We start from the raw sequence: 18300 nt of genomic DNA on the forward strand, positions 1-18300 counted from the left end.
ACATTCTTACCTGTTTTTTGTAACTGGTAGTTTTGACAATTTCAAGATGGAAGGTTTGCTATACAGTCCAGTAGGACAATTGTCATTTAATTACACATACTTAACCGTGACCCACTAGTCCAGACTCTGGCAAGAAACTTTCCTTTATTAGATATTGTTAGTGTTTCTCATCATTTTGCTTATAAATGTTTTCATACTTTTTCTTGTAATTCCTAAATTTGAACTTTCTTCTGTGTCCTTGCTGTGAAAATCATGTTGCAGTTGAATCAGAATATGAGATAGACCACAGTGGCAGCAAAACATAAAAATCAAAGAAACAGCTTGGTTGTGTGCATATTATTCCATGTTTTGACTGTTGAGCACTACTTTTGGATTCTGTGAAAAAAAAGAAGAAAAAATGACATTTGTGCAGAAAGCATTCTGGACACTTGGGAAACAGTTTGCTTAGTTATCTGAATTTGCCTTGCGTGAAGTCTTTTTGCTGTCTGTCAGTGTCATTTAACGTGTCAACTTTTCAGCCAAGGTGACCCCACAGCGCCAGCAGCTGACCTTGACCTCTGCCCTCCCTGCTTCCATCGCTGTGCAGACCACGTCCGGACCAGAGCTGACCTCTGTTGCTGACCTCAGCTCCATCGCAACTCAGACAGGCGCCGGTCAGTTAGTGCTGTCACAGACCCCGCGCACTCAGACTGCCTCTGTAGTGACGGCAACCACTGGAGGGGGGGTCTTGACAGGAGCCGTTCCCACAGCAGTGACGTCTCTGGCAGCACAGCATGGAGAGAGGTTGGTTCACTGATGCACGGCAGTCACTCACCCTTACTGAGAGAGGTTGGTTCTCTGATACACAGCAGTCACCCTCACTTACTGAGAGAGTTTGGTTCACTGATTCACAGCAGTCACCCTCACTGACTGAGAGAGGTTGGTTCACTGATGCACGGCAGTCACTCACCCTTACTGAGAGAGGTTGGTTCTCTGATACACAGCAGTCACCCTCACTTACTGAGAGAGTTTAGTTCACTGATTCACAGCAGTCACCCTCACTGACTGAGAGAGGTTGGTTCACTGATACACAGCAGTCACCCTCACTGACTGAGAGAGGTTGGTTCACTGATACACAGCAGTCACCCTCACTGACTGAGAGAGGTTGGTTCACTGATTCACAGCAGTCACCCTCACTGACTGAGAGAGGTTGGTTCACTGATACACAGCAGTCACCCTCACTGACTGAGAGAGGTTGGTTCACTGATACACAGCAGTCACCCTGACTGAGAGAGGTTGGTTCACTGATACACAGCAGTCACCCTCACTGACTGAGAGAGGTTGGTTCACTGATACACAGCAGTCACCCTCACTGACTGAGAGAGGTTGGTTCACTGATACACAGCAGTCACTCACTCTCACTGATGCAGAGAGGTTGGTTCACTGATACATAGCAGTCACTCACCCTCACTGATGCAGAGAGGTTGGTTCACTGATTAAAAGCAGTCACCCTCACTGAGAGAGGTTGGTTCACTGATACACAGCAGTCACTCACTCTCAGTGATGCAGAGAGGTTGGTTCACTGATACACAACAGTCACTCACCCTTACTGAGAGAGGTTGGTTCACTGATACACAGCAGTCACTCATTATCACTGAGTGAGTCATCCGTCATGTGGACCAAGGTCCCTTGTTGAGTGTTGCTCATGTGGAAGGCTTTATTCATGTGTTTGGCATTTGTGATTTTATTTTGTGTGTGTGTGTGTTTGTGTGCTTTATCGGTATATTTTAGCATTTTCCTTTTTCTGTTTTTTTTTTCTCAAGAGTATTATTCATGTCTTTCAGAATGAAACTGCTTATGAACTGCTTTCAGAATAACACACTGCCAATCTGGTATCGACCAAAGTACAGTTGTGTGTGATTTTTTTTCTCTACTGTGTGTTCTTGTTTTTCTTTTTTTCTGTTATGTGTTCATGTTTTTATTTGTCTGAATACTTGTATCAAAGGCACGTCTTGAAAGCCATTTCTCTCATGCTGTGTGATTCTCAGTGTTTGTTTGCTTGGTATTTTATTTTTATTTTAATTTTTTTCTGTATTAACTCCTATAGCGGTTGCAGTATCACACCTGTTGAAAGCCTCAGTGTCTGTTGTGTTTTTTCTGTATAGTAACTCTTGTAGTTAACACACCTGTCATGCTGTGTGGTTCTCAGTGTCTGTTGGTTTTTTTCCTGTGTGGTAACTCCTGTAGTTAACACACCTGTCATGCTGTGTGGTTCTCAGTGTCTGTCCTGTTTCCTGCCCACAGAACCCTGGCACCCACCCTGTTCAACCTGACAGCGGCAACCCCAGGGTCAGGGGGTCAGGGTCAGGAGGGGGGCAACGTGTGGCTGCAGCATTTCCTGTACCAGCAGGCCCGCGCTCAACTGGTCCCCTCCTCCCCCAACACCCCCGCCCCCCTCCTCCCTTCAGCCACACCCACCACCTTCTTTCTCCCCCGCCCTGCCGCAGAGCAGGCCAAGGGTAAGGCTGAGACGTTGGCTGGAATTGTGAGTGATGTTTGTTTGTTGTGGTAACACAGGGTTGTTGGGTTTTTTTTTTCACTTGGAGCTGTTTGCTGGCTTTTTCGTGTGTTCTTTAGTTGCTTCATTGGTGAATGTTTCTTGTTGTTGCATTGGTTTTAAGACTTGGAGCTGTTTTATGGCTGCTTTAGTGGTGTTTGTTATGACAATATGCATTTATTGGGGGACATAAGCAAGCAAACTCAGACACACACTACATATACATGTACATATACATGTACATATATATATATATATATATATTTTTTTTTTTTTTTTTTTTTTTTTTTTTTTTTTTTTTTAGTTGCTTCTTTGTAGTGTTGATGCAGTTTATGTGCAGACAAGTGAATACACTTTTTAACACAGTACACTCTTGCATGTTCATGTAGGTGAACTGACATGCTTATATGTCACCGACATGCCCTGGTATGTGAGCATGCACACACGTTTAGACGCTCATGCACAAACTGGTATACATGAATGTCACAGACAGTCACAGACAGTCACAGACATACCAACACAAACACCACACAGTGCGCACAGAGAATTGCCACGGGGCAAAAAAAAGAACATTATTCGCATTGTGTTCAGAAGTATGTACATGCCCACAAATACTTCACTGTAATACACATCTGCATATATATTTGTTCTCTTCCACAAGCATGCATGCATACAGGCACATATACAAATACACAAGCACATAAATGAGCACCAGCATGTTAACACATTCACAGATGTGCAGGACTATGTGCACATTGCAGTTGGAAACATTTGCGCACTTACACACACACACACACACACACACACACACACACACACTCATACACTCATACACACACGCACACATCACAACCTTCTGTGATTTCATCAGATCCGTATTTATCAAGTTCAGTTCAAAACCCACTGTCCCCCTCTCAGTTCCAAGCCAGACGCCCAGCCTGGCGGCTTCCCTGTCCCACCCCGCCCAGCCCACCATGCTGTTCAGTGCCCACATGATGCTGGATGGAACCCTGCGACCACCGGGACCACCGCTGGCCCTCAACACCCCCACAGCCACCATCAGTGCTCCCACTCCCCCTTCTGCTGCTTCCTCCATCAGCACTTTGATGACAGGACTGGGGGCTGCTGGAGGGGAGGGAAAGCCTGGTGGGTATATGGGTGTCACTTACCTGGGGGGGAGGGCAAGCCTGATGGGTATATGGGTGATAATTACCTGGGGGTGAGGGCAAGCCTGGTGGGTATATGGATGATAACTTAACTGGGTGTGAGGGCAAGCCTGGTGGGTATATGGGTGATACTTACCTGGGGGTGAGGGCAAGCCTGGTGGGTATATGGGTGATACTTAACTGGGTGTGAGGGCAAGCCTGATGGGTATATGGGTGATACTTACCTGGGGGTGAGGGCAAGCCTGATGGATATGTGGGTGTAACCTGGGGGTGAGGGCAAGCCTATGGCCGTATTCAAGACCAACTTCATTTTGCCTGAAGGCAAGTTACCCATGACATGGCAGGGACCCCCGGATACAGTTTACCTTGAAGGTTAAGTTATCTTCATATTCATGACACACTAAGTGCACTCAGGCACCTAGTCATTCTTCTATAATTAAAAATGCCAGGGATTCCTTTCTGTGCATGCTCTTTTACTTCTGACCGCAGCACAGTTACTTTCTTCACATATTGTGACAACGAAAGAAAAAAAAGAAAAAGAAAAAAAAGCTTGAGTGGTAAAGCATTGATGAGGGTCAGCAACTTGTCCAATCTGGGGGCCTCTTTGCATTCTGGATACCCTAACCCCCCAGCCCCCACCCCCAAATTTCAAACACATTGTCCTCCCTGCTTTTCAGCAAATTGCAAAAATGAAATAAAATAACAAATTTCGGATTCAAATATTTCTCTGGAATGAATTTATTTAGACGATATGCAAATTTTGGGCATTCCATCATTTATCGTCTCCAAGTGCACTCACTTCACAGCTACATATGTTATTCATGTGGAATGTAATGATGTCTGCCAGTCTCCATGAGTCATTTTTGACTGCCAAGCGAACAAAGGATAAGATATAAATATCAGGGGCCGTATTCAAGACATGGTCTCTCGGCAAAATGCCTGTTTTCCCTCAACAAACTAACGCAACAAAAGGATTCACCATTTTTACCCCTGCTTCGTGGGCAGTCATCCCTCGCAGATAGTAAGGGTAAATTGCCTTTGGGTTTGTAGACCTGCGGGTAGCCTCTTGTGTTCCTGAAAACTGGATATTGCCTATCCTTGGGGAGTTTGCTTTGCCTCAGGCAGATTACCCACGATGGTGCGATGGTCTCTTGAATACGGCCCCTGGTGGGTAAAGGGTTTCGCTTAACTGGGTGGAAGTGTGCTGTTCTATAAGGATTTCTGTATTGATATTTTGGCAGTAAGGCCAGCAGCAACGCGAGAGATGTATGATTAATGGTTTCTCCACTGCAAGTGATAAGGTCTTTGACTCTCAAACTAGGAGGCAAGGTTGCACTGGTTTTTAGTGCTGCAGTTTGGGAGTAGTTGGCTTTTTTGGACTATCCCAATGCTGACTGTCCTGAAGCTCTTTAGGGATGAAACTTGGACAAGACACTCTGCACTATCATCAAATTCTGTCCCTGATAGTGAGGGCAGCAGTTGCCTCTTCTGCTGCTCTGATGGTCATAGTGGGACATGACTTTACTGTCATGCAGTATACATACGTACATACATGCATGTGTACATTTTGGCGATTTCACTTTGTGTTTATTGTCATGGGAAGGGTGTTTATTATCATGTCATGGGAAGGGTGTTTGATATCATGTCATGGGAAGGGTGTTTATTATCATGTCATGGGAAGGGTGTTTATTATCATGTCATGGGAAGGGTGTTTATTTAGCTGTTTGCCTAACCCTTGCCGGTCACTTGATATGCAGAAACACTACTATCATTCAGATTGTCCTTAGTAATGTTCTGTGTGTGTGTGTGTGTGTGTCTGTGGTTGGTGTGTGTGTGTGTGTGTGCATGTGTGTGTGTGTGCTTGGTTGTGTGTGTGTGTGTGTGCAGTGCTGACAGCGGGTCACTCAGGGCTGGCCTCACTGGTGGCAGCCAGCACAGCAGCATCGGTGGGCTGCGGTCAGTCAGAGCCTCTCTCCTTCCCATCATCCTCCATCCACATGGCCGTCAACATGGCTGCCCCTGGGGCTGGTAAGGGGGGGGGGGGGGGGGGAGAAGGGCTTCTTTCTCGTGTGTGTGTGTGTGTGTGCGCATGTGTGTGTGTGTGTGTGTGTGTGTGTGTTACCAGTTTTTGACTGTCCTCAGTGGTGCTCTATGTCCCCCAGGTAACACCTACAGTACAGTACAGTACAGTACAGTACAGTACAGTACAGTACAGTGCTCTATGTCCCCCAGGTAACACCTACAGTATAGTACAGTACAGTACAGTGCAATATACAGTGCTCTATGTCCACCAGGTAACACCTACAGTATAGTACAGTACAGTACAGTGCAATATACAGTGCTCTATGTCCACCAGGTAACACCTACAGTATAGTACAGTACAGTAAAGTGTAGCATACAGTGCTCTATGTCCACCAGGTAACACCTACAGTATAGTACAGTACAGTACAATGCAATATACAGTGCTCTATGTCCACCAGGTAACACCTACAGTATAGTACAGTACAGTAAAGTGTAACATACAGTGCTCTATGTCCCCCAGGTAACACCTACAGTACAGTACAGTACAGTACAGTACAGTACAATGCAATATACAGTGCTCTATGTCCCCCAGGTAACACCTACAGTATAGTACAGTACAGTACAGTGCAATATACAGTGCTCTATGTCCCCCAGGTAACACCTACAGTATAGTACAGTACAGTACAGTGCAATATACAGTGCTCTATGTCCCCCAGGTAACACCTACAGTATAGTACAGTACAGTAAAGTGTAGCATACAGTGCTCTATGTCCACCAGGTAACACCTACAGTATAGTACAGTACAGTAAAGTGTAGCATACAGTGCTCTATGTCCACCAGGTAACACCTACAGTACAGTACAGTACAGTACAATGCAATATACAGTGCTCTATGTCCCCCAGGTAACACCTACAGTATAGTACAGTACAGTACAGTGCAATATACAGTGCTCTATGCCCCCCAGGTAACACCTACAGTACAGTACAGTACAGTACAGTGCAATATACAGTGCTCTATGCCCCCCAGGTAACACCTACAGTACAGTACAGTACAGTACAGTACAGTACAGTATAACATACACTGCTCTATGTCCCCCAGTTACACCTACAGTACATTACAGTATAACACACAGTGCTCTATGTCCCCCAGGTAACACCTACAGTATAGTACAGTTCAGTAAAGTGCCATATACAGTGCTCTGTGTACCCCAGGTAACACCTACAGTACATTACAGTATAAGATACAGTGCTCTATGTCCACCAGGTAACACCTACAGTATAGTACAGTACAGTAAAGTGCCATATACAGTACTCTATGTCCCCCAGGTAACACCTACAGTATAGTACAGTACAGTAAAGTGCCATATACAGTACTCTATGTCCCCCAGGTAACACCTACAGTATAATACAGTACAGTACAGTAAAGTGTAACATACAGTGCTCTATGTCCACCAGTTAACACCTACAGTATAGTACAGTACAGTACAGTACAGTACAGTACAGTAAAGTGTAACATACAGTGCTCTATGTCCACCAGATAACACTGACAGTATAGTACAGTACAGTACAGTGCAATATACAGTGCTCTATGTCCCCCAGGTAACACCTACAGTACAGTACAGTACAGTACAGTATAATATACAGTGCTCTATGTCCCCCAGGTAACACTACAGTACAGTACAGTATAACATACAGTGCTCTATGTCCCCCAGGTAACACCTACAGTATAGTACAGTACAGTACAGTGCAATATACAGTGCTCTATGTCCCTCAGGTAACACCTACAGTACAGTACAGTACAGTACAGTACACAGTGCTCTGTGTTCTCCAGGTAACAGCACAGTGCTCTGTGTCCCCCAGGTAACAACACAGTGCTCTGTGTCCCCCAGGTAACAGCACAGTGCTCTGTGTTCCCCAGGTAACAACACAGTGCTGTGTGCTCTGTGTCCCCCAGGTAACAGCACAGTGCTCTTTGTCCCCCAGGTAACAGTACAGTGCTGTCTCCTACCCTCACCCCCAGACCCACAGTGGCCTCCAGCCTGATCACCATGGCAACAGGTCAACACACCCAGGCCCCCTCCTCCTCCATCCAGCCCCAGGCCACTCCCACCACCACCACCCCCAGCATCACCTCCACCACATCCCCCCGACCCAGCATCCTGAGGAAGCGCAACCTGGACGGGTGAGTGGGGATGGGGGGCTGGACATTGTGGAATATGTGGAAGATGTGTTTTCCTCTGACATTGCTTCTATAGACACGAGTCACACTTGATAAAAATCCATGTTGTATGGTATGACACAAGTCATGTCTGAAAACAGTCTGTGTTGTTGACACAAGTTGTGTTTGATAACAGTCCATGTTGTATGACACAAGTTGTGTTTGATAACAATCCATGTTGTATGACACAAGTCATATCTGATAGCAATCTTTGTGGTATGATACAAGTCATGTTTGATAACAATCCATGTTGTATGACACCAGTCATATTTGATAACAATCTGTGTGGTATGACACAAGTCATGTTTGATATCAATCCATGTTGTATGACACAAGTCATGTCTGATAAGAATCAATGTTGTATGACACAAGTTGTGTTTGATAATAATCTATTTTGCATGACACAAGTCATGTTTGATAACAATCCATGTTGAATGACACAAATCATTTCTGATAACAATCCATGTTGTATGACACAAGTCATGTCTGATAACAATCCATGTTATATGACACAAGTCATATTTGATAACAGTCTATGTCTGATAACAATCCATGTTGTGTGACACGAGTCATGTCTGATAACAATCCATGTTGTATGACACAAGTCATGTTTGATAACAATCTGTGTTGTATGACACAAGTCATGTTTGACAATAATCCATGTTGTATGACACAAGTCATATCTGATAACAATCCATGTTGTATGACACAAGTCATGTTTGATATCAACCCATGTTGTTTGACACATGTCATGTTTGATAACAATCCATGTTGTATGACTTGAGTCATGTCTGATAACAATCTGTGTTGTATGACACATGTCATGTTTGATAACAATCCATATTGTATGACATGAGTCATGTCTGATAATAATCCATGTTGTATGACACAAGTCATGTCAGATAACAATCCATGTTGTATGACAAGTCATGTTTGATAACAATCCATCTTGTATTACTCAGGTCATGTTTAATAACAATCCATGTTTTATGGTATGACACAGGTCATGTTTGATATCAATCCATGTTGTATGACAAAGGTCGTGTTTGATAACAATCTGTGTTGTATGGCATGAGTCATGTCTGACAACAATCCATGTTGTATGACACATGTTTGATAACAAACCATGTTGTATGACAATTTCATGTTGATAACAACCCATGTTGTTTGACACAAGTCATGTTTGATAACAGTAAGCAAAATTCTGTAGAATAATCCACTTTGGAAGCAAAACACACTTGCAGACTGAAGAAAAAAGAGCGGTGCTGCTCTATGGTGAGATGCTCTCCAGAGAGAGAGAGAGTGAGCAGCTTGAATTTGACACAGAGAAATCTGTTCTGATGAAAATTGATACAACACAAATCAACACTCAACAGTACATTACAGTGCAATACACTACAATACCAGCACAGTAAAGTACAATACAATACAATACAATACAATACAATACAATACTATACTATACTGTACTATACTGTACTGAGACAGGAACAGTGCGGTGCCCAGAAAGCCCAACTTCAGCGTGATGGGAGAGAGTCACAGCCCTCGACCCGACACCACCCCCCACTCCAACATCAGCTCTCCAAAAACACCTGCCACGTAGGTTGTGATTCTCTGACATCCAGGGCATGTGGTCAGTTATAGGTCTTTTTTAGCTTGATTGCCAGGTCATGGTTGAGGGAGGGTCTAGAAAAGTAATATACCAGATTGTTATAGTGTCTAGAAGGATAATATACAAGCCTGTTATTTATTTTGATTGCAAGATAAAGATTGTTAGAGTGTTTAGATAGATATTAAACAAGATTTATAAATTTCGTGCATAAAGATGATAGGCAAGACTTATTTATTTTGATTGACAGGTAAAAATTGATAGAGTGTCCAAGACTTATTTTGGTTGCCAAGTACAAATTGATAGTATGAAGAAAGACAGTAAACATGATTGTTATTTGTGATTGCCAGGCAGATTAGTTGACAGTGTCTGGAAAGACAATAAACATGGCAGGCTTTCCTGAATGCGCTGTTACTGATTCATAGATGCCAACAAAATGTACATGTATGTATACACATGCCCAGTGATATCACTGGTGGGGGAGGGAAGGGAAGGGGATGTGGGGGGGCTTGGGGAGGTGAGGTGGGGCGGGGGGGCATGCTTCATTGTAGTCTGTCAGACTTCACTTAATATTGTATCACTGTTTTTGTCACAACAGATTTCTCTGTGTGAAATTTGGGTTGCTCTCCCCAGAGGGGAGAGAGTGAGAGAGCCCCCCTTCTTTTTTTTTCTGCCTGCAATTTTATTTGTTTTCCTATTGGAGTGGATTTTTCTACACAATTTTGCCAGGGACAACCCTTTTGTTGGTGTTGGATCTTTTATGTGTGCTTTGTGCGTGTTGCACATGGGACCTTGGTTTATCGTCTCATCCGAATGACTGGCATCCAGACCACCACTTGAGGTCTACTGGAAGGGGAGAAAATACTGGCGACTGTGGGATTCGAACCAGTGTGTTCAGATTCTCTCACTTCCTAGACGGATGCTTTACCACTGTGCCAACACTTCACTCCATGTTTTGTGTGTTGTGGGTAAACAGGTGTCATGGCTCGTTGGGGATCTGTGTGCGTGCTTGTGTGCACCTCTTTTCTCCTTCCCTCTTCCCCCTTTCTCTCTCCCTTCTTCCCCCCCCCCCCACCTCTCTCTTCCTCACTCCTTCACCACCCTCTCTTCTTCACCACCCACTCTCCTTCATGTATATGCTCAGTTTAACTGGGTGTATGCACGTGCAATTCTGGGATATGTGTATGGCATGTTCATTTTCCTTGAGCATTTTTTTTTTTTTTACTCTGAGCGAGTTCAGAAGTTAATGTAGGTTAAGAAGAAAGATTCAGCTTCGCTTTTGATGCCAAGCTCTCTTAGAGATAGGTCGCTGTTCCAGTGTGTGAGTTGTTGGGTGCCGTCTGACAGAAGTAGTGGGCATTTTACTTGTCACCCCCTTCTTCCTCTGTGTGTGGTCTGTGTTTCACTCTGGGCCAGTGGTGTGCCTGTGTGTCTACCTGGTGACAGATTTTTCCTGTGACTTTTCCCCCGTGCCCCAGGTTCGACGCTGGAACAGTCTGCGTTTCCCTGCCCCAGTTTCCTCACGCCCACTCCCCCTCCTCCACATTCCCAACGTACCCTTTTCCATTGTCCCCCTCTCCCCATCCTACCTTAACCCTAGAGTCTACAAGTGACTTCAGTCTTCAGATGTTGGGTGGAGTTCGCTCAGGTGAACTCTGGTAGTGTCTGTGTGCTGGACTGGTGCTGCAGTGACTTTGCAATAAGAAAGATTGGAACTGAATTAATTGTGCTGTAGTTAGATGGGGGGGAAACTTTTGTGTGCTTTGATTTGTCATGTCTTTATTTCATTCCATGTGTCAGTAAAGAACCTGAGCTGATCTTTTCTGTGTCTCTGTGTTTGTGTTGTCGGGAAGTTAGATAGATTGGGAAAGGGTGGGGGTACATGGGCAACCCCTTATGGGTTGTGACAACAGCCTTTCGTCTGTCAGGTTTCAACTTGTGCTGTGTGTGTTGAGGGTAAACACCCTTTTGTCTGCCAGACTTCAACTTGTGCTGTGTGTGTTGAGGGTAAACAGCCTTTTGTCTGTCAGATTTCAACTTGTGCTGTGTGTGTTGAGGGTAAACAGCCTTTTGTCTGTCAGATTTCAACCTGTGCTCTCTGTTTGTTGAGGGTAAACAGCCTTTTGTCTGCCAGGTTTCAAGTTGTGTTCTGTGTGTTGATGGTAAACAGCCTTTTGTCTGCCAGACTTCAACTTGTGCTATGTGTGTTGAGGGAAAATAGCCTTTTATCTGCCAGACTTCAACTTGTGCTATGTGTGTTGAGGGAAAATAGCCTTTTATCTGTCAGACTTCAACTTGTGCTCTGTGTGTTGAGGGTAAACAGCTTTTTGTCTGTCAAACTTCAACTTGTGCTGTGTGTGTTGAGGGAAAACAGCCTTTTGTCTGTAAGACTTCAACTTGTGCTGTGTGTGTTGAGGGAAAACAGCCTTTTGACTGTCAAATTTCAACCTGTGCTCTGTTTGTTTAGGGAATACAGTCTGTCAGATTTCAACATGTGCTGCTTTTGTGAAGGGAGAACGATATTTTGTCTGTCAGGCTTCATATTTTGTTGTGTGTGTTCAGGGAGAACAGCCAGTCGTCGACAGACACAGCCCTGTCATCTAATGACGCCACCACTCCCATACACGCCTCACACACTGATGTCAGAGTAAAGCTGGAGCCTCCTGAGTCCGGGGGTCAGTGTCTCTGTGGGTCTGTGTGTTTGTGTGTGTGTGTGTGTGTGTGTGTTAGTGTGTATATCTATGTTTGTGCAAGTTTGTATGTAGATCAAATTGACAAGCAATTCAGACTCACATTTTTACACAATGAAATGAACTGATTGAAGAAAATTGGTTTGTTGTAAAATAATGTTGCTGCACAAAATGTGTACAGTTGGACTTAAGTTAGTCACCATTTTGGCTGTTGTGCTAGGGGCTAGGGGTTTGCAAATTTCCGTAGTGATGTTTATCAAAATCCCCATTTGTGGTTGAATTGTAAGACATGAGAGCAATAAAACCCAGTGTCAACACCCAGTGAGAAAAGCCACTGTCAACACCCCGTGAGAAGAGGGGCGGGTGATGGTATTGTTCTGACAGGAAAACAATAACAGAGAACTGACCAACCTGGATAGGATCGAAACAGCCAAGTTGTGTATCAACACACGCTTTCTTCACATGTTAATGCCCCCTGTCAAAGCTTCTGCTGTCAAAGAGAAATACACAACACATGGTTTCTACTTTCATTTTAGATCAGTCAGAGGGAGTTGTCAATTTTGTTTGATTTTTTTATTTTTTATTTTTTATTTTTTTTGATACTTCACTGCACTGATGACACCGTGTTGACTGTCAGTTTGTTCACTTTATCGTGTAGGTCCCTTGGTGGCCTCCCCTGCTGTCAGCACCAACAGTGAGGCGTCACCAAGGAAACGATCCAGGAAACAACTGTTGTGAGTGTTGTGTTGGTGTGTGGGTCTGTTCGTTTTCTGAGTTGGAAAAGAATCAACACATTTCTGGTTTTTTTTTTAATAATTTTGCAAGGACATGTATACAATATACAGAGAACAATATGAACAAATAGTATAAACGAACAGTTACATCCAAAAGAGAAAAAACAAAAACAAAAATATAGTATATAAAAAACAACAACAACCAAAAAAAAACCCAACCCCACACACATTTAACTGCTTGTCCAATCATTCAGTCAGTCACTGTTGGCACATTATTGATTGCAGTAGTGATGATGGTTTCAATAGTATGACGCTTGTAATAGCAGTAGAATAAGTAATAATATTAAGATAATATTAATAATAATGAGACCAGTTATAACATAGCAATAGTATCAATTATGTCAACTATTACAGTAATCGCAACAAAGACGAGGCAAAAGGAACAATGAGTATACCACTTCTGCATTATTGGAAAAAAAGCTTATGGTTAATTACAATGAAAAACAACAACAAACAAACAAACAAAAAACTGCTAGTACAAGTGTTTTGCAGTGGATGTGAGTTTCTTTTTTTCCTTTTTTTCTCTCTGTCTTTCCTTTTTTTTCCCCCATTCATTTTATAAGGACTGTTATACAGGATGGTTACTATGGAACAGGTAAAATTATGATCAGGTGACAGTTTCCATAATTGGAAGGTATCTGTTCCACTTCGTACAAAAAGCATAATGTTCATCAGTATATAAGATGCATGTTCTTCGACTTTGTATCTGTATCTGAGGTGTGTTCTAAATGCATTGAGTTGTGGTTGTTGTTTATTGAATTTGTATTTATACAGAAAGTTTTTTGCAAGTAAAATGATAAAATCAACAATGTTGTCTGTAGCAAATGTTGGTGAATTGCCAAATAAAACCAGTTCTTCACATAATTGGGCATTGTGTACATTATTGTATTTGTTATTTATATCAGTTTGGAAAGCAGACCAAAATCTCTGCACAATCTCATATCTCTAAAAAAAAGATGTTCAGTGGTTTCTGAATGTGATCCACAGAAGCTACATTTATCATTATCAGAGATATTCTACTGCTTCGGAGATCTGTTCGAATCAACACATGTCCTCCTTGATGAAGGGAATTGTGTGTGTGTGTGTGTGTGTGTGTGTGTGAAGTCAAGTCAGGTCAAGATTTTATTTCATGATGGTAAATTGAATAAGCAACAATCACTTTTTTACATAAAGCCATCAATGAAAATAATAATTATAAAAAAAGAAAAAAAAAAGAAGGAAAAAAAAAGAAAAAATAGGAGAGAGAGAGAGAGAGAGAGAGAGAGAGAGAGAGAAGAAACAAGCAGATGAAGAGCAACAATAACAACAAAATGCATATATGTATATGTGTGTGTATATATATATATATATATATATATATATATATATATATATATACAAGGATATTGTGATAAAGAAATACACAATTGCATTTCCATTTCACACACACACACACACACACACACACACCACTGAACACAAATTCTCGGACACAATTTGACCATGCCCATCCCACCCACATGCACATGTTCCTCCATATAGTGCAAAATCCTTGCCAACACAAGCATATACAAAACATTTCACAAATAATAGAAATATTAGACAAACAGATCAAAATTTGAATTACTGTTAATTATTTTCAATGAGGTGATTCTGCAGATTTTTCTTAAACACGTTTTTATTTACGATACTTTTCAGAGTGAGTGGGAGATTATTCCATAAATTTCCACCAGAATACAGAAAGCTGGATTTGTAAAGGTTGTTTCTTGGTCTGGGTATGCAGAGCATGTGGTTGTGTCTGTGTTCATTAGTTTTAAAAGTGTCTGCAATCTTTTTTGGAGCATTTGCATACATTATGCATGCAAACAGCTTTGTTGAAGTACAGCCCATTGTGAAAAGATAATATATTAAGTTGTTTATAGTCCATTGGAGTCAGGGAGTTCGGTTTTAACAATGCTATTTTCAGTGCTCTTTTATACATACAGTGAATAAACTTCAAGTTTGAGAGGCTACTGCTGTCCCATAAAGTTGACGCATAATCAATTACTGGCAGAATATGTGCACAGAAGAAGAGCTTTCGTGAATGGACATTAAGAATCGTTTTGATTTTTGCTAGTTGAAGTATTCTATTTGAGAGATGTTTACTTAAGTACTTTGTATGATCAGTCCAAGATAGATCTTTATCAATAATGACACCCAGAATTTTGTGTGAATCTACCTCTTCAATTTTATTGACGCCTAGGAGTAGTGGTTTGAAGTTATGCTTCATTTTTTGTCTTTTTTGTCTTGCACATACATACATGTGTGTGTGTGTGTGTGTGTGTGTGTGTGCATGAAGCAGTGAGATGGTTCTGCTATGCTAAGGAAAAGAATGGATGCACACAATTCATGGTTTGATAGAGACAATAATCTATGTTACAGTGATGTATCCATGTTAGAATAATGTATTTCTTCTTCTTTATCGTTCATGGGCTGCAGCTCCCACATTCACTCGTTTGTACATAAGTGGGCTGTTATGTGTATGACTGTTTTAACCCTGCAGTGTAGGCAGCCATACTCCGTTTTCGGGGGTGTGCATGCTGGGTATGTTCTTGTTACCATAACCCACCAAATGCAGACATGGATTACAGGATCTTTAACGTGCATATTTGATCTTCTACTTGCGTATACACACAAAGGTGGTTCAGGTGCAAGGACGTCTGCACATATATTGACTGGGAGATTGGAAATATCTCCACCTTTTACCCAATAGGCACCATTACCGAGATTCGAACCCGGGACCCTCAGATTGAAAGTCCAACGCTTTAACCAATCGGCTATTGCGCCCGTCAAATGTATTTCAATGTTTCAATGATTCATTTGTATGTTGCAGTGATTTATTTGTACAGTACAGTGATGTCTCTATGTTACAGTGACATCTCTATGTTACAGTGATGTCCCTATGTTACAGTCATATCTTGTCTATGTTACAGTGATGTGTCTATGTTTCAGCCATGTATCTGTATGTTACATTCTTGTGTTTGTATGTTACAGTGATAAGTTTCTGTTTTATGGTGTTGTGTCTCTATGTTGCAGTGATGCCTTTCTATGTTGCAGTCATGGCTCTCTGTGTTACAGTGATGTATCTGCATGTTACAGTGATGTATCTGCATGTTACAGTGATGTATCACGCAGGAGTGTGAGTGAAGAAGTGAAACAGAACAGTTCCACAGACGAGGAGGGTGACAGCAAACCCCCAGTGTCGGACTTGAAGCAGGAACATCCCCTGCAGCACCAAGAAGGTGACTCTCTCCCTCTGCCTCATGTCTGATGTCTGATGTCTGCCTTCCTCTCTCCCTCTGCCTTATGTCTGATGTCTGATGTCTGCCTTCCTCTCTGCCTCTGCCTTATGTCTGATTTCTGATGTCTGCCTTCCTCTCTGCCTCTGCCTTATGTCTGATTTCTGCCTTCCTCTCTGCCTCTGCCTCATGTCTGATGTCTGCCTTCCTCTCTCCTTCTGCCTTATGTCTGATGACTGCCTTCCTCTCTCCCTCTGATGTCTGCCTTCCTCTCTCCCTCTGCCTCATGTCTGATGTCTGCCTTTCTCTCTCCCTCTGCCTCATGTCTGATGTCTGCCTTCCTCTCTCCTTCTGCCTCGTGTCTGATGTCTGCCTTCCTCTCTCCCTCTGCCTCATGTCTGATGTCTGCCTTCCTCTCTCCCTGTGCCTCATGTCTGATGTCTGCCTTCCTCTCTCCTTCTGCCTCATGTCTGATGACTGCCTTCCTCTCTCCCTCTGCCTCATGGCTGATGTCTGCCTTTCTCTCTCCCTCTGCCTCATGTCTGACGACTGCCTTCCTCTCTCCCTCTGCCTCATGTCTGATGACTGCCTTCCTCTCTCCCTCTGCCTCATGTCTGATGTCTTATGTCTGCCTTCCTCTCTGCCTCTGCCTTATGTCTGATTTCTGATGTCTGCCTTCCTCTCTGCCTCTGCCTCATGTCTGATGTCTGCCTTCCTCTCTCCTTCTGCCTCATGTCTGATGTCTGCCTTCCTCTCTCCCTCTGCCTCATGTCTTATGTCTGCCTTCCTCTCTGCCTCTGCCTCATGTCTGATGTCTGCCTTCCTCTCTCCCTCTGCCTCATGTCTGATGACTGCCTTCCTCTCTCCCTCTGCCTCATGTCTGATGTCTGCCTTCCTCTCTCCCTCTGCCTCATGTCTGATGACTGCCTTCCTCTCTCCCTCTGCCTTATGTCTGATGTCTGCCTTCCTCTCTCCCTCTGCCTTATCTCTGATGTCTGCCTTCCTCTCTCCCTCTGCCTCATGTCTGATGTCTGCCTTCCTCTCTCCCTCTGCCTCATGTCTGATGACTGCCTTCCTCTCTGCCTCTGCCTCATGTCTGATGACTGCCTTCCTCTCTCCCTCTGCCTTTTGCCTTATGACTGATGACTGCCTTCCTCTCTCCCTCTGCATCATGTGTGATGACCGCCTTCCTCTCTCCCTCTGCCTTATGTCTGATGTTGGTTGAATGTATTGATGTTCTACTGCCACATATTACTCATGTCATCAATTCTTCCTTACTGTCTGGTTGTTTCCCTGAAAGCTTCAAATCTGCTGTTGTACGTCCACTCATCAAGAAACCATCTTTGGATCATAATTGTTTGAAAAATTATCGACCTGTCTCTAATCTGTCATTTTTATCAAAACTGCTAGAAAAGATCATATTGTCTCAGCTCTTAGCTCATCTGGAGCAGAATGGTTTACTTAATTCCCACCAGTCAGCTTATAGACGTGGTCATAGTTGCGAAACAGCCCTTCTTAGAATAGTGAATGATTTGCTTTCGGGATTTGATGAGGATAAGATATCTGTTCTCGCTCTCTTAGATTTGTCAGCAGCTTTTGACACTATCGACCACTCTATCCTCTTGAACAGACTTAAAACTTCCTTTGGTATTCGTGACACTGCACTAGCATGGATCACGTCTTACCTGTCAGATCGTACACAGAAAGTGTGTGTAAATGGTACATACTCTAGAGTATCTGCCTTGAAATATGGTGTCCCACAAGGGTCCGTCCTAGGTCCTGTTCTTTTCGTGCTGTATGCGGCTCCTGTGTCGGATGTCATCAGTCATCATGCGATGTCGCATGAGAGCTTTGCTGATGACACACAACTTTATCAGTCGGCTTCCATAGCTGAATTTGATGCACTGGTGACTCAAACACAGGAGTGCATTGCTGGCCTAAAGGACTGGATGACTCTCAACAAGCTGCAATTAAATGATGATAAGACTGAATTTATGATAACCTGTCCA

The 18300-nt window shown here is 43.2% G+C and overlaps 1 protein-coding gene across 8 annotated transcripts in view; it reads left to right on the forward strand.

The window, feature by feature from the left end:
- Positions 1–18300, forward strand: part of LOC143289195 (uncharacterized) — a 47350-nt gene that overhangs the window by 12140 nt on the left and 16910 nt on the right. For all 8 annotated transcript variants that reach the window (XR_013056203.1, XR_013056201.1, XR_013056202.1 and 5 more), the window contains 9 exons: positions 519–783; positions 2284–2498; positions 3455–3682; positions 5590–5730; positions 7707–7905; positions 9430–9540; positions 12113–12225; positions 12899–12974; positions 16173–16294. Coding sequence is in view for 4 of the 8 variants with exons in the window: in XM_076598129.1 (XP_076454244.1) it covers positions 519–783; positions 2284–2498; positions 3455–3682; positions 5590–5730; positions 7707–7905; positions 9430–9540; positions 12113–12225; positions 12899–12974; positions 16173–16294 (1470 nt within the window). In the remaining 4 variants the exon portion in view is untranslated. The remainder of the gene's footprint in view (positions 1–518; positions 784–2283; positions 2499–3454; positions 3683–5589; positions 5731–7706; positions 7906–9429; positions 9541–12112; positions 12226–12898; positions 12975–16172; positions 16295–18300) is intronic.

Source organism: Babylonia areolata, chromosome 13 (assembly GCF_041734735.1).
Source record: "Babylonia areolata isolate BAREFJ2019XMU chromosome 13, ASM4173473v1, whole genome shotgun sequence".
NCBI classification, from domain to species: Eukaryota; Metazoa; Mollusca; class Gastropoda; order Neogastropoda; family Buccinidae; genus Babylonia; species Babylonia areolata.